The following is a 17,027-nucleotide window of genomic DNA, read 5'->3' as shown; positions in this document are numbered from 1 at the left end:
TCTAAATGATAGTATACCATGTAATGACAAAGACTACAAGATGTAGTCATCTTTATCAGAAAAGCCCCAGAAGCTTAATATCAGATGGGAAGTAGAGCTTGCTGAGTCTTAAAAGAGAGCTGATAGGAACATTCTTGATTGAATAAAAATCATTTGAAAATTATAAGGACTAATGGCATCATATTACGGTTTGCTTTGTGTGTGTGTGTCGGTGGAGGGGAGGCGCGGGGTGCATGCTCATGTCTGCCTATACTGAATAAAGTGAGGAAAGACAAAATGGATTCTAAGTATAATTCCTGGTGTTTCCCCAAGAACGCTCACAGGTTTTTTTCTAAAAATATATCTTGGAGTATTTAGAGTGTTCTCTTTTGATGAAGCTGAGAAGGTTCAGGCTTTTTTGCTGAAAGAAACAAATTGAAATGATGCTTCCTACAAAAGCTTTGGACACAAAGCCAGCTAGAATTTAGAGTCAAGGATGAGTATACAAGACAAAAATAATTTTAGGATGAGTTAGACAGCCTAAATAACAACCAATGCTTAGGAAATTCCTGTATTAATTTTTAGATTATCTTTTTGGAATCTAAAAATTATAATTGGCTGGAAAGAAATAACACCCTCCCAGTTAGCAAACCAATAAGAAACTTGTATATCTGAATCCCAAAGCAACAGGGAATATCTGAAGGCTGCACGCCCTTACTGAAGGTCACAAGCTTATGTCAGGCAAAGTCACACCAATAAACTGACAGAAAAGATTCAAGAATGAGGGTCAGAAGTTAGATATTTAGCTACTGCCAAAAATTAGCTGTATTATGCTTGAGATCCATTTAAACATCAGCCCAATTGACTGTTATTTATATATAACTAAAATGTTAGTTGAAATCAATCAATATTTAATATTCACCCCTTTTAACTCACCTGTAAGATTCTTTGCAAGATTGATGGAAGGGCAATAAATGCTGCCATGCTATTTAAAACTTGCATGGTCAAAGATTTCAGAGCTGTTATAACAAAATATTAATATTAAGATTAGTTTAAAATAAGAGTTTTCAGTTTTTCCTGTAAGTCTGTGGAAAACAGTGGATTTATATAGCTTCTTAGAAACTTAGCTAACCAAGGCCTATTTGATATTTTAAAATTAACTGTTGACAAGTTACAAAGACTACAATTATTTAAGATAAATTATATGAGTGGAACAACAGAAAGAAACATGAAAGATGAGATCAACCATACTATATGGTTTCATTAAGGAAAAATCATAAGAATATGCTATTGGAAAAAGATATTATACTGATAGTTTCTGCAGACAAATATTGGACTGATGATACAGGTAGACTCAGTCACTTGAATTCTGAAGAACTTACCTTCAGAGTGTAGATGAGGAATGGCTGAACTGGACAGCTTCTGAGGGGCCATCATTGCCTCCAATAATGGAAACCAAAGTGCCTTTAATGTCAGAGAAAAATCAAAGAAAAACAAAAGTGGTCAAAGAAAACAATGAAAAACAAAAGAATAACTAACATCAGCATAACGTTTTACAGGTTGAAACATACTTCTCACATACATTTGTTGGTAAAAATTAGAAAAATAAAAATGGAAATATTTGGGGGGAAAAAAAAGACAATACAAAGCAGAAACCGCAGCTAGAACAGGCATCTTTATCATGAAGCCTTGGGAAACATAAGGAGGCCAACGTTAAGTAAGTCTAGGCCTTGGAACTGCAGTCTTATGTGTCTCAGGGGAGAGCAGGTTCAAAGAAGCCAGGAAAGAGCTTCCTGCTAGATTCTTGTCTACTCTATTAAAAATTTATCACTGACAAAGTTTAAAATAACACTATTGCTGCATAAAGAAATAAGCACCCCCACTAGCTGTCCCCCACCCAATTTCCTTTAGCTATGTCAAGCAAGAAAAATGAGTAAAGGTTATCCAAAGTTTTTTCCACATCAAGCATTATCTTATATTTCCTAAGTCATCATGGACCAGGAAATAGAAGTTAAAACTGTATCAGTTAACATGATCAACCATGTCAAGAGATTTAAAAAAAAATCTATCATTTATTTATATTATGTTAATCACTATTAAATGCTTTACATTTACATTTTTGCATTTCAATCTCATAATAACCTTATACAGTAGGTATTATCTTCATTAGAGATGTGAAATTGAGGCTCACTGAAGTTAAGTAATTTTTCAAAGATCACACAGCCAGTCAATTACCTGACTCTAAATTCTGTGTTCTTCCCAAGCCTTAGGAAAAATATTTATTATAAAAATGAATGGCCGGGTGCGGTGGCTCACGCCTGTAATCCCAGCACTTTGGGAGGCTGAGGCGGACAGATCACCTGAGGTCAGGAACTCAAGACCAGTCTGGGCAACATGGTGAAACCCCGTCTCTACCAAAAATACAAAAAAATTAGCCAGGCGTGATGGCAGGTGCCTGTAATCCAGCTACTCAGGAGGCTGAGGCAGGAGAATCACATGTACCTGGGAGGTGGAGGTTGCAGTGAGCCGAGATCACCCATTGCACACTCCAGCCTGGGAAAGAAGAGCAAGACTCGGTCTCAAAAAAAAAAAGAACCCACTGCTGCCCTGCCCCCATGAAGATGCTGCCACCCCACCCCTGCTGGTGTGCAGCACACCGCACACCACTGCTGTCCATGCTGGCACAAGCATGTGCACCTGTCATACCGCTGTTGCTGCTGGCGCACACACACACACACACACACACACACACACGGATGGACTCTGCAGCCACTGCCTCAACAAAGTGCTTTAGCTGGCAGCCCCCACTGGAGCGTTGCTACCAGCCGACCAAAAACATTTTAGCTCCTCCAATGCAGCAAGTACATAAGCTTGAGGGGCCAGAGCACAAAGCCATAGGCCTGGTCTCAGCCGCTCAGGGTTAGAACAAGCAGCCCAGTAGTGCTGAGCTGAGCCTTGGCCCCCTGAAATCTTCCAGAAATGAAGACAGTTGACTGACTCACATTATACCACAGTCAAACCTTCAAAGGCATCAAAGAATACAAAAGCAAAAAATGCCATCCAAACTACAGCAACTTCAAATATTAAAGGTACACCAGCTTATACAGATGAGAAAGAACTCTGGAAACTCAAAAAGCCAGAGTTTCTTCTTAACAGCAAACAACCCCACTAGTTCCCCAGCAATGGATCTTAACCATGCTGAAATGGCTGAAATGACAGATATAGAATTCAGAATCCAGATAGGAATGAAGATGTTTGAGATTCTGGAGGAAGCTGAATCCAAATCCAATGAATCTTAGGAATCTAATAAAATGATACAAGAGCTGAAAGATGAAATAGCCATTTTAAGAAAGAACCAAACTGATCTGTTAGAGCTGAAAAACTCACTGCAAGAATCATATAATACAACTGGGAAAATTAACAGCAGAGCAGATCAAGCTGAAGAAAGAATCTCAGAGCTTGAAGACCAGTTCTTCAAATAAAAAATGAAGACCAGTTCTTCAAGTAAAAAATGAAGACCAGTTCTTCAAATAAAAAATGAAGACCAGTTCTTCAAATAAAAAATAAAGACAAAAACAAAGAAAAAAAATGAACAAAACCTCCAGGAAATATGAGATTACGTAAAGACACCAAACCTTTGGCATTCCTGAAAGAGAGGGAGAGAGGACAAGCAACCTGGAAAACATATTTGAGGATACTGTCCAGAAAAATTTCCCTAATCTCGCTAGGTTCTTGACCTTGAGAGGCTGACATTTAAACTCAGGAAATACAGAGAACCCTTATGAAATATTATACAAGATGGCCATTACCAAGACACATGGTCATCAGATTCTCCAAGGTCAACATGAAAAAAAAAATTAACGGCCGCTAGAGAGAAGGGGCAGGTCACCTACAAAGGGAACCCCATCGGACAAACAGTGGACTTTTCTGCAGAAACCATACAAACCAGAAGAGATTGGGGGCTTATACTCAGCATTCTTACAGAAAAAAATTCCAACTCAAAACTTCATATCCAAACACACTAAACTTCATAAGCAAAGGAGAAATAAAATCATTTTCAGACAACAAATGCTAAGGAAATTCGTTACCACCAGACATGTCTTACAAGAGGTCCTTAAGCTAAACATGGAAACAAAAGACTATTACTGGCCACTACAAAAAACACCTAAGTACATAGACCACTGACACCATAAAGCAACTACAACAAAGTCTGCACAACAACCAACTAACAACATGATGACAGGATCAAATCTGCACATAACAATAGTATCCTTGAGCATAAACAGGCCTTAAAAGGCACAGAGTGGTAAGCTGGATAAAGAAGCAAGACTCAATGGTATGCTGTCTTCCAAGAGATCCATCTTACATGCAATGATACCCATAGACTCAAATAAAATGGATGGAGAAAAATCTACCAAGCAAACAAAAAAACAAAAAAGAGCAGGGGTTGCTATTCTAATTTCAGACAAGAGACTTTAAAACAACAATGAACAAAAAAGACAAAGGCATTAAATAATGATAAAGGGCTTGATTCAACAAGAAGACTTAAGTATCCTAATACATATATACCCAACAATGGAGCACCAGATATGTAATACAAGTTCTTAGAAACCTATGAACAGACTTAGATAATCACACAATAATAGTGGGAGACTTCAATGCTCCACTAATAGTATCAGACAGATCATCGAGGCAGAAAACTAGCAAAGATACTCAGGACCTGAATGTGACACCTGACCAAATGGATCTAAGTGACATCTGCAGAACATTCCACCCAATAATAACAGAATATGCATTCTTCCCATCTCCACCTGGCACATACTCTAAAATCAACCACATGATTGGCTATAAAAAATACTCAACAAATTCAAAAAAACGAAAATCATACCAACCACATTCCCAGACCACAACATTAAAAAAGCAGAAATCAGTACTAAGAAGATCTCTCAAAACCATGGAATTAAATGAAAATTAAACAACCCTACTGGATGACTTTTGGGTAAAAACAATGAAATTAATGCAGAAATCAAAAAATTCTTTGAAACCAGTGAAAACAAAGATACAGCATACCAGAATCTCTGGAACACAGCTAAAGCAGTGTTAAGAGGTAAGTTTATAGTGCTAAATGCCCACATCAAAAAGTTAGAAAGATCTCAAATTAACAACCTAACATCACACCTAGAGGAACTAGAAAAACAAGAGCCAACCAACCTCAAAGCTAGAGAAGAAACAACCAAAATCAGAGTTGAACTGAATACAATTGAGACAAGAAAAACCATATAAAAGACTAATGAAACCAAAAGATGATTCTTTGAAAGAATAAATAAGATTGCTAGACCACTAACTAGTAAGAAAAAGAGAGGTCGGGTGCGATGATTCACAGTTGTAATCCTAGCTTTGGGAGGCTGAGGTGGGGAGACTGCTTGAGTCCAGGAGTTCGAGACAAGCCTGGGCAACCTGAGGAGACCCTGTTTCTACAAAAACACAAAAGTTAGCAGGGTGTGGTGGTGTGTACCTGTAGTCCCAGCTACTCTATTTGGGAAACTGAGGTGGGAGGATTGCTTGAGCCTGGGAGGTCGATCATACCACCGCTCTCCAGCCAGGGTGACAGAGCAAGACCCTGCCTCAAAAAAAAAAAAAAAAGAGAAGGAAGGAAAGAGGGAAGAAGACAAGGAGGGAGGGAGGGAGGGAAGGAGGACAGATGGATGGAAGGAAGGATGGAAGGAAGGAGGGAAAAAGAGAGAAGATCCAAATAAATGCAGTCAGAAATGACAAGGGGACATTAACACTGACCCCCAGAAATATTAAAAAAAAAACCCTCAGAGACTATTATAAACACCTCTATGCACACAAACTAGAAAACCTAGAAGAAATGAATAAAGTCCTGGAAACATACAACCTTCCAAGATGGAACCAGAAAGAAATTGAAACCCTGAACAGATCAATATAACAAGTTCCGAAATTGAAGCAGTAATAAAAAGCCTACCAATGAGAAAAAGGCCAGGACCAGATGGATTCACAGCCAAATTCTACCAGACATATAAAAAAAACCTGGCCCCAATTCTACTGAAAATCTTTCAAACAAATTACGGAGGAGAGACTCCTCCCTAACTTATTCTATGAAGCCAGCATCATTGTGATACCAAAACCTGGCAGACACAATTAAAAAAAAAAAAAAGAACGAAAACATCAGGCTAATATTCCTGATGAACATACATGCAAAGATCCTCAACAAAATACTAGCAAACCAAATCCAGCAACATATCCAAAAGCTGACCCACACCCACAACCATCTGAGCTTTGAAAAAGTTGACCAAAAAAAAAAAAAAAAAAAAAAAGGGTAAGCAATGAGAAAAAGACTCCCTATTCAAGAAAGGGTGCTAGAATAGCTGGCTATCCATATGCAGAAGAATGAAACTGGGGAACTATGTATCACCATATACAAAGATCAACTTAAGATGGATCAGACTTAAATGTAAGACCTCAGAGTAAAAAACTCTTAGAAGAATACCGAGGAAATATTCTTCTCAATATCAGCCCTGGTAAAGAATTTATGGCTAAGTCCTCAAAAGAAACTGCAACAAAAACAACAACTGAAAAATGAGATCTAATTAAACTAAAGAGCTTCTGCACAGCAAGAGAAACTATCAATGGAGTAAATGCACAACCTAGAGAATGAGAGAAAATATTCACAAACTATGCATCTGACAAATGTCTAATATCTATAATCTATAAGGAACTTATATCAACAAGCAAAAAACAAATAACTCCATTACAAAGTGGGTAAAGGACATTAACAGACACTTCTTAAAAGAAGACACGCAAGTGGCCAATAAACATACAAAAAAAATGCTACGTATCACTAATCATCAGAGAAATGCAAATCAATATGATACCATCTCACATCAGTGAGAATGGCTTTTGTTAAAAAGTCAAAAAATAGCGGACATTCACAATGCTGAGGAGGAAAGGGAACACTTATATATACTATTGGTAGGAATGTAAATTAGTTCAACTACTGTGGAAAGCAGTTTGGAGATTTCTCAAAAGAACTGAGAGTTGAACTACCATTTGACTCAGCAATCCTGCCATTTGGAATATACCCAAAGGAAAAGAAATCATTCTATCAAAAAGATACATGTACCCGTATGTTGACTGCAGCACTATTCACAATAGCAAAGACATTGACTCAAGCAAGTGCCCACCAACAGTGGACTGGATAAAGAAAATGTGTTACATATACACCATGGAATACTATGCAGCCATAAAAAGAATGAAATCATGTCCTTTGCAGCAACATAAATGGAGCTGGAGGCCATTATCCTAAGCAAACTAATGCAGAAACTGAAAACCAAATACCACGTGTTCTCATTTATAAGTGGGAGCTAATCATTAGGCATATGGTCATAAAAATGAGAACAACAGACACTGGGGAATATAAGAACGAAGGAGCGGGATAAGAGTTGAATAAAAACTACCTATCAGGTACTATGCTTACCACCTGGGAGACAGATTATTCATTCATACTCCAAACCTCAACACCATGCAATATATCTAGGTAACAAAGGCCAGCATCATTCTGATACCAAAACCTGGCAGAGACACAACAAAAAGTCATGTACTCTCTGATTCTAAAAGAAAAGTTGGGGGGAAGAAAGAGCAAGTTAAATGAAAAAACAAAAAAAAAAGTCCAAATACATGCTGCCAATCAAAAGACGAATAAAAATAAAAATTTAGGAATAAAAAAATTGTAACAAAAAGACTGGTATGATCTACCTAAATAAAGGTTAAACAACTATGGAAATTATAGACACAGAAAAGAATGTGTTATAAACCTTAATTAGGTAAAACACTGTGATTAATTAAAATTAGTAGGTATGTGAAGGGGAGAGTAGGAAGCAAGTATGAGTCCATGGGAATTTCATTATTGGCATGGCATCATACATATCATAAAAATGGAAATGTATAATAATTATAAACATATACACATAATTACAATGGGAGCTAAACACTGGGTACACATGGATGTAATGATGGGAACAATAGATATGGATGAATACAAGGGGGGAATGAGGAAGGAGGACAAAGGTATATGCAAATTTTCAACTGCAAGGGGGTTGGCACCCCATGCCTTGTGTTATTCAAGGGTTGACTGTAATACACCATGATTAAGTGTGATTTATCCTAGAAATGCAAAGATTCAACATGTCAATAAATATATGTGATACATCACATCAACAGAATGAAGAACAAAAACCACATGATCATCTCAATCAATTCAGAAAAAGCATTTGACAAAATTCAACATCTCTTCATGATACAAATCTCAATAAATTAGGCAGAGAAAGAACACACCTTAACATAATAAAGGCCATATATAACAAAACCCACAGCTAACATCATAGCAAATGGGAAAAAGCTGAAAGCCTTTTTTCTATGAACTTGAAGAAGACAATGATGCCCACTTTTACCACTGTTATTCAACATAGTACTGGAAATCCTAGCCAAAGCAATAAGGCAAGAGGAAGAAATAAAAGGCATCCAAATTGGAAAAGAGGAAATCAAACTGTCCTTATTTGAAAATGACATTATCTCATAGATATGAAAACCTAAAGACTCCACCAAGAAACTGTTAGAACTGATAAACGAATTCAGTGAAGTTGCTGGATTCAAAAATCAACATTCAACAATCAGTAGCATTTCTACATACCAATAACAAACTATCTGAAAAAGAAGTCAAGAAAGCAATCTCATTTATAAGAGCTACAAATAATAAAACAAAATACCTAGGAATACATTTAACCAAGGAGGTGAAAGACCTCTATAAGGAAAACTACAAAACTCTGATGAAAGAAACTGAATATACACAAATAAAAAGACATCCCACATCCCATGCTCATGGATCAGAAGAATATTAAAATGACAATACTACCCAAAGCAATGTGTAGATTCAATGCAATCCCTATCAAAATACCAATAACATTTTTCACAGAAATAGAAAAAGCAATCTTAAAATTCATATGGAACTACAAAATTCCCGAATAGCCAAAGCGATCCTGAACAAAAAGGATACATCTATAGGCATCATACTACCTGATGTCAAAATATATTACAAAGCTGTAATAACCAAAACAGCACAGTACTGATATGAAAACAGATACATAGACCAATGGAATAGAACAGAGAACCCAGAAATAAATCCACATATTTATAGCTGACTGATGTTTCACAAAGGAGTCAATAATATACATTAGGGAAAAGACACCCTCTTCAGTAAATGGTGTTGGGTAAACTGGATATCCATATGGCAAAGAATGAAACTAGACTCTTATATCTCACAATATACAAAACTAACTCAGCATAGATTAAAGACTTAAACGTAAAGCCCACACGCATAAAACTACTGGAAGAAAATACAGGGGAAATACTTCAGGACATTGGTCTAGACAAAAATTTTACAGCTAACACTTCAAAATCACAGGTAACGAAAACAAAAAAATAGACAAGTAGCATTATGTTAAACTATAAAGCTTCTGCACAGCAAGGAAATGATCCAAAGAGTGAAGAGACAACATGTACAATGAGAGATAATATTTGCAAACTAGTCATCTGACAAGGGACTAATGTTTAGAATATATAAGGAACTCAAACAACTCAACAGCAAAAAACAACTAAATAATCCAATTAAAAAGTGGGCAAAGGATATGAACAGACATTTCTCAAAAGAAGATCAACATGTCAGCCATACAAATGACCAACAGGTTCATGAAAAAAATCTTCCAACATCGCTAACCATCAAGAAAATGTAAATCAAAGTCACCATGAGATATCACATCACACTTCTTAGAACAGCTATGATAGAAAAGATCAGAGATGAGTCTTGCTAAGGATGTGGAGAAAAGGAAAGCCTTGTACATGGTTGGTGAGCATGTAAATTAGTACAGCCATTTTGGAAAACAGTATGGGGGTTCCTGAAGAAACTAAAAACAGAACTACAATATAATTCAGCAATCCTATACCGGGTATTTATCTAAAGGAAATATATTGTAATCAGTATATCAAAGGGACACTTGCACCCGTTTACTGTAGCACTTATTCACAATAGCCAAAATATGGAATCAACCTAAGTGTCAATCAACAGATGCATGAATAAAGAAAATGTAGTAAATATACACAATAGAATGGTATTTGGCCATAAAAAAGGATGAAATCTTGACACTTGCAGCAACAAGGATGGAAGGGGAGGTCATAATGTTATGTGAAATAAGCCATGCACAGAAAGACAAATACCGCATGTTCTGACTTACACGTGGGGAGCTAAAAAAGTTGATCTCATGGAGGAATAGAGTAGAATGGTTACCAGAAACTGGTAAGGATGGGTGGGGGGATGAGGAGAGATTTGCCAATGGGTACAAGCATACAATTAGATAGAATTTTAATAAGTTCTAATGTTCAACAAAACAGTAGGGTGATTACAGTAAACAATAATTTATTGCATATTTCAAAACCGCTAGAAGACTCGAAATGTTCCCAACACAAAGAAATGATAAATGTTTGAGGTGACAGATATCCTAAGTAACCTGATTTGATCATTACACGTTGTATGCATGTATCAAAATATCACATTAACCCCATGAATATGTATAATTATTATGCATCAATTAAGAACATTCTTTAGTTTTACTTAAGTTTCCTATGGGAAGCTGAGTAATATACATATATTTTTTGAGTACTGTATTTTTAAAAGCAAGCATTATTTAATGCAATTTTACTAAAATTATATCAACCTAGGCAGACAAAAAATATCTAGAGTTATGTTCACCAAATGATAATGATGGTTATTTCTGAATGATGGAATGAATATATTTTAATTAAAAAAACCCATTCTTCTGCATATATTTCATGATTTTTAAAAATGATGAGTATGTATCATTTCACAGTTTCTTTTAATAAAGAAAAGCAATCTCATTTATGTAACTAGGCTTGTTATACACAATTTACATTCTAAAGACTTTTCATAATTTATGACCTTGAAAAATTCTGGACAAAAACTTAAAGGAGAAATTTACTCATCTCAGAAGAACAGAAAATATGCCATGATTTATTGTTTTCATTGTAACATGTATGGCTAAATATAGATATATAATTAACCTGTTCCCCATTTCAAAAACCCAGGCATTAGAAAGAGGCCAGGCAGTGTCAAGTCAGAGGCCTGAGCCCCGGAAGGGCAGGCAAAGAGTTAAGCCATATCATGATACAACTTTACTTCTTAAAACTATTGCAGAATATAACTATCAAATCACATCTCGCCCCCTTAGTTTCTGCTTCACTGCTGTAACTCCCACCTGCACCTGCTGCTCAATGATACCTCCTTCAGTTTTGTTTTCTTCTTTTGTGCCATCTGGGATCTGTGATAGCAGTGGTTCCAACCTTGGCTGCACATTGGAATCATGAAGGGAGCTTTAAAACATGGTGGTGGCTGGGTCTCATCCCCAGAGACTTTAATTTAATTGATCTGGGGTGCAGCCTGAGTACTGGAATTGTTCAAAGCTCCCCAGGTGACTCTAGTGTGCAACCAAGGTTGAGAATTACTACACCATAGCCTTCTTTAACCTTTCTTCAGCTTTCTCTGTAGCCCTTGAGGGCTTTCCTCCAGTTCTTCATGCTTACTTTCACCACAGGGAATAGAGATGATGATAAATGATGACCTATCTCTGGTGCAACTACATGGAATACACAAAATCTCAGTCCAAAGAGAACAGGCACATCTAGTATTCATGCACCTTAACTTTTGCAGCACAGCCAAACCATGAATATAAAGCCTTTGGTGAGAACAAAGAAGCCACACACTCTTTATAATAACTTCAGGAGTCTCCTACTCCTGGGAACACTAAGAAGTGATTAAAATCCACTTGAATTAAACCCGGGTGGCTGAGAGGGCAGTGGAAACAGAACTGATTCCTAGTTTCAGACAAGTACAGGTTTTTTTTTTTTTTTTTTTGAGACGGAGTTTCACTCTTGTTGCCCAGGGCTGGAGTGCAATGGTGCGATCTCAGCTCAACGCAACCTCCGCCTCCTGGGTTCAAGCGATTCTCCTACCTCAGCCTTCTGAGTAGCTGGGATTACAGGCATGTGCCACCACGCCCGGCTAATTTTTTGTATTTTTAGTAGAGATGGGATTTCTCCATGTTGGTCAGGCTGGTCTCGAACTCCTGACCTCAGGTGATCTGTCCGTCTCAGCCTCCCAAAGTGCTGGGATTACAGGCGTGGGCCACCATGTCTGGCCAAGTACAGGCTTTTAAATACCTAAACAGTCATTCTCCTACCTCACGTTGCTGCTGGTTCAAATTATGTGAATTTCTCTGGCAAAGAGCAATGGTCTCCACCATAGTATCTTCAACATCCTTCAATGAGGGATCCTCTTTGGTATCTAGATTTAGAAAAAGTGTAAACATCATTTAAGGATATGTTGCTGATAATCTCAGAGCCTCTGCGAAAAGTTAAACTTTTTTTTCTTTGCATCACCTTCATTTTCTAGTATATAATAATTAATAAAACCTGATACTAATGTTTTGTAGATTAAAAAACAGATTATTCTGTGAAATAAGAGTTTCCCACAGAAATGTTTTACATTTGTAGGACAGATAAAGCACATCACACTTAGCATTTCAATATGCTATGGAAATATGGAAAATCCCCAATCATCTGTCTAAGGATTAGTTACTAGAGAGATTATCATTCACCTTTCTTGGTATACTATCTCTTCTTCTGCCTATTTCTTAAACGTAGATATTTCCCCCAAGATGCTATTTTAGGTCTCTCTTCATTTTCTCAATGATTTCAGCCATTCTTGTTTCAACTCTCATGTCTTTGTTCATAACTTTCAAATACACATCTCCAATCTTTATTCCATTCAAAATCTACAGGTTGAATTTTCTAATGAACCTAAGACATTTATCTCCACATGGATGTCCTGCAAGCACTTTCAACTTTATATGTGCAAAACCCAACTTATTTTTCTCATTTCAAATCTGCTCCTCCTCCTCCATTTACAAACCAAGTTAATGGAATCATCATCTTTAAGTCAACCAGTTTATAAATCTTCACCTTTGGTGCTTCCCTCTCCTTCATCCCACACATTCAGATGACTTGCTAATTTTTGTTGATTCTACTTTTGTGCTTGCATATGACCACAACTTCTACCCGGGTGGAGCTTTTCATCACCTCGTCTATGCTACTGCAACAGTCTCTTAGTTGAACTTTTGGCATCCCAATCTTGCTCCCTCATTCTCTTTTATACTGTCACTAGTGTTCTCTTAAGCACAAGTTCAAACAGATCATTCCCTTCCATAAAAACCACCAAGGACTCCTAATTCTGACAATTAGCAAATCCTCCCAAATACTTAAGCACACTATCAAAATTGAATATGAAAGTAGATGGGGCCGGTCTTGGTGGCTCATGCCTGTAATCCCAGCACTTTGGGAGGCCGAAGTGGGTGGATCACCCTGAGGTCAGGAGTTTGAGACCAGCCTGGCCAAGATGGTGGAACCCCGACTCTACTAAAAATACAAAAATTAGCTGGGTGTTGTGGGTGGTGCCTGTAATTCCAGCTACTCAGGAGGCTGAGGCAGGAAGAATTACTCAAACCTGGGAGGCAGAGGTTGCAGTGAGCCAAGATCGCACCACTGCACTCCAGCCTGGGCAACAGAGTGAGACTCCGTCTCAAAAAAAGAAAAAAAAAAAAAAGTGAGAAAGTAAATGGCAGGCATGAGACTATTTCTGGAATATTTATTTTCACTGGAATTCAAAACACTGGCCTTTGCAAACGTACCACCTGCAAATGTCTGTAGTGATTTTGGGGGAATGCTCTTCTTAATTTTTTTCTCAGTCTTTCATGTACTGTCTTGAAAAGTTATTCTTGGCTGGGTGCAGTGGCTCACGCCGGTAATCCCAACACTTTGGGAGGCCGAGGCGGGTGGATCACCTGAGGTCAGGAGTTCGAGACCAGGCTGGCCAACATGGTGAAACCCCATCTCTACTAAAAATACAAAGATTAGCTGGGAGTGGTGGCACATGTCTGTAGTCCCAGCTACTTGAGAAGCTGAGGCAGGAGGATCACTTGAACCTGGGAGGCAGAGGTTGTAGTGAGCCAAGATCATGCCACTGCATTCCAGCCTGGGCGACAGAGCAAGACTATCTCAAAAAAAACAAGGGGGGTGGGGGTGGGTACGGTGGCTCATACCTGTAATCCCAGCACTTTGGGAGGCCAAGGCAGGCAGATCATGAGGTCAGGAGTTCAAGACCAATCTGACCAATACGGCAAAACCCTGTCTCTACTAAAAATACAAAAATTAGCCAGGCGTGGTGGCACGCACCTGTAATCCCAGCTACTTGGGAGGCTGAGGCAGGAGAATCACTTGCACCTGGGAGGCAGAGGTTGCAGTGAGCCAAGACTGTGCTACTGCACTCCAGCCTGGGCAACAGAGTGACACTCCATCTCAAAAAAATTGAAATGCCTTAAAAAGGAAGAAAATTCTGACACATGCTACAACGTTTATGAACCTTATGGTAAGTTAAATAAGCAAGTCACAAATGGACAAACACTATATAATTTCATTCATATGAGATACTTGAGTAATCAAATTCAGAAAAAGAATAGTGAAAAAATAAAGTAAGACAGTGTTTGCCAGGGGCTGGGAGGAGAGGGGAATAGGGGAGCTGTTGCTTCATAGGTACAGATTTTCAGTTTGGGAGATTAAAAAATTTGGAGGTGGATGGGGGTAATGATTATATAATAACGTGAATATACTTAATGCTACTGAACTGTACACTTAAAAATAGTTAAAATAGTAAATTTTATGTTAGGGTATATTTTACCATAATTTTTTTTTTTTTTTTGAGATGGAGTTTTGCTCTGTTGCAACACCCAGGCTGGACCATAGTGGTGCAATCTCGGCTCACTGCAACCCCCGCCTCCCAGGTTCAAGCGATTGTCCTGCCTCAGCCTCCCAAGTAGCTGGGACTACAGGTGTGTGCCATCACGCCCCACTAATTTTTGTATTTTTAGTAGAGACGAGGTTCACTATGTTGGCCAGGCTGATCTCGAACTCCTGACCTCAGGTGATCCGCCTGCCTCAGCCTCCTGAAGTGCTGGGATTATAGGTGTGAGCCACCACGCCCGGCCACCACAACTTATTAAAATAATTTTTTTTGAAATATCAAGGAATATGATGAAAATTTTGTGTTTGCTGAGGACACAACCACTCAAGATACTAAATTGTCAACTTTTACTGCTTTGGGTTAAAACTATATAAATTCGGTTTGGAAACACTGGCTACGTTCAATGTCCTACTAATTAGAAGCTCTGATTTGCTGTTGTTTGGCACATTAATTTTTAGGATGTTAGTTATATACCTCATTTAAACATAACTAAACCATAGTTTTGTTATAGCAAAAGTATAAACAAAAAGATAACCAGCCTAGCGTGGTGGCTTATGTCTACAATCTCACCACCTTTGGAGGCTGAGGTGTGCAGATCACTTGAGCCAGGAGTTCGAGACCAGCCTGGGTGACAGGTGAAACCCCATCTCTACAAAAAATACAAAAATTAGCCAATGTGATGGCATGCGCCTCCTGTAGTCCCAGCTACTTGGGAGGGTGAGGCAGAAGGACTGCTTGAGCCTGGAAGACGGAGGTTGCAGTGAGCCAAGATTGTGCCACTGCACTCCATCCTGGGCAACAGAGCAAAAGCCTGTCTCAAAAAAAAAAAAAAGATAACCAACAAACAGTGCCTAATTTTCTATATATTTAACTCCACTGAAAATTAGCATCACAAAGCCACAATGGTTTCTATGATTTCCTGTTGTGAACTCCTGAAAATTAGCTAAAATTTGAATCCATGTTAAAATGAATAAACAGTAATTATGCATTTATGCAAGTGTAATTATTACATACATCAATGCAATTTATTAAACATCTTTTAAAACATGGGGTCCATGGATGAAAAATGTTGTAATTATTTTCAAGAACTTACTTTCACCTTGATGTGTTATCTCTTGAAGTTTGCTTTGTAGTCTCTAGGAGATAAAAAGAACACAGGAGTTAAAAAGGAACACTTTATAGTTCTACCCACCCAATACTTGAATTAACATATTTTAAAGGTAAACCCCTCAAAACTACAAGGTTATTAAGAACAGTCCTTTACTGTCAGTCAGAAGTAAATTCTTGTGTTATAGAAAGTACAGCTAGCAGTATGAAAAGGGACCCAAAGATCAAGTAGCACTCATTTTGCCCACCTCTGCTTCTGTCATCCCACCACAGTCACTTTGGATAAGGAAATCCAATTCATACTGGGTGATATAGTTTGGATATTTGATTCCTCCAAATCTCATGTTGAAATGTGATTCCCAATATTGGAAGATGAGACTCAGTGAAAGGTGTCTGGGTCATGGGAGTGGATCTGTCACGAATGGCTTGGTGCGCCCCTCTGTGGTAATGAGTGACGTCTCCCTCTATTAGTTTACATGAGAGCTGGATGTTTAAAAGAGCATGGCACTCCTCCCCCAACCCCACTCTTGCTCCCTCTCATGCCGTGTGACACGTCAGCTCTCCTTTACCCTCGCTTCCTGAGGTCCTCACCAGAAGCAGATGCTAGATGCCAACGCAGCCTGCAGAACTGTGAGCCAAATAAACTTCTTTTCCTTAAAAATTACCCAGCCTCAAGTATTTCTTTAGAGCAACACAAAAGAGACTAATATACTGGGTTATGAGTAAAAGGGGTGTAATATACTGGGTTATGAGTAAAAAGCTTATAAGCTAAAATCATCAACTACTTCCTCTCAGTTACCTCATACCATATACGAATGATCAATAACTTCTCAAATCTAGCCTTCTTCTCTCCACTGCCACTGACACACCCAGTTCAAGCTCTCATAGACTCATACCTGTACCATTGCAATGGCCTCCCAAGTACTGTCTGCTTTGTTTTACCTCCCTCTTCTCTGTATCCTGCATCCCATCCCCCAACAGTCACCAGAGCAGTCTCTAT

The 17,027-nt window shown here is 38.2% G+C and overlaps 1 protein-coding gene across 2 annotated transcripts in view; it reads right to left on the bottom strand.

The window, feature by feature from the left end:
• VPS8 (VPS8 subunit of CORVET complex) overlaps positions 1–17,027 on the bottom strand; it is a 236,506-nt gene that overhangs the window by 66,825 nt on the left and 152,654 nt on the right. For both annotated transcript variants that reach the window (XM_054481040.1, XM_063662489.1), the window contains 4 exons: positions 16,014–16,056; positions 12,306–12,409; positions 1,362–1,443; positions 916–998 (listed from right to left, as the gene is read on the bottom strand). In XM_054481040.1, coding sequence (XP_054337015.1) covers positions 916–998; positions 1,362–1,443; positions 12,306–12,409; positions 16,014–16,056 — 312 coding nt within the window. The remainder of the gene's footprint in view (positions 1–915; positions 999–1,361; positions 1,444–12,305; positions 12,410–16,013; positions 16,057–17,027) is intronic.

Source organism: Pongo pygmaeus, chromosome 2, assembly GCF_028885625.2.
Source record: "Pongo pygmaeus isolate AG05252 chromosome 2, NHGRI_mPonPyg2-v2.0_pri, whole genome shotgun sequence".
Lineage (NCBI taxonomy): Eukaryota > Metazoa > Chordata > Mammalia > Primates > Hominidae > Pongo > Pongo pygmaeus.
Note: the sequence above shows the minus strand (reverse complement) of the source record. Positions and strands in the feature narration are given on the sequence as shown.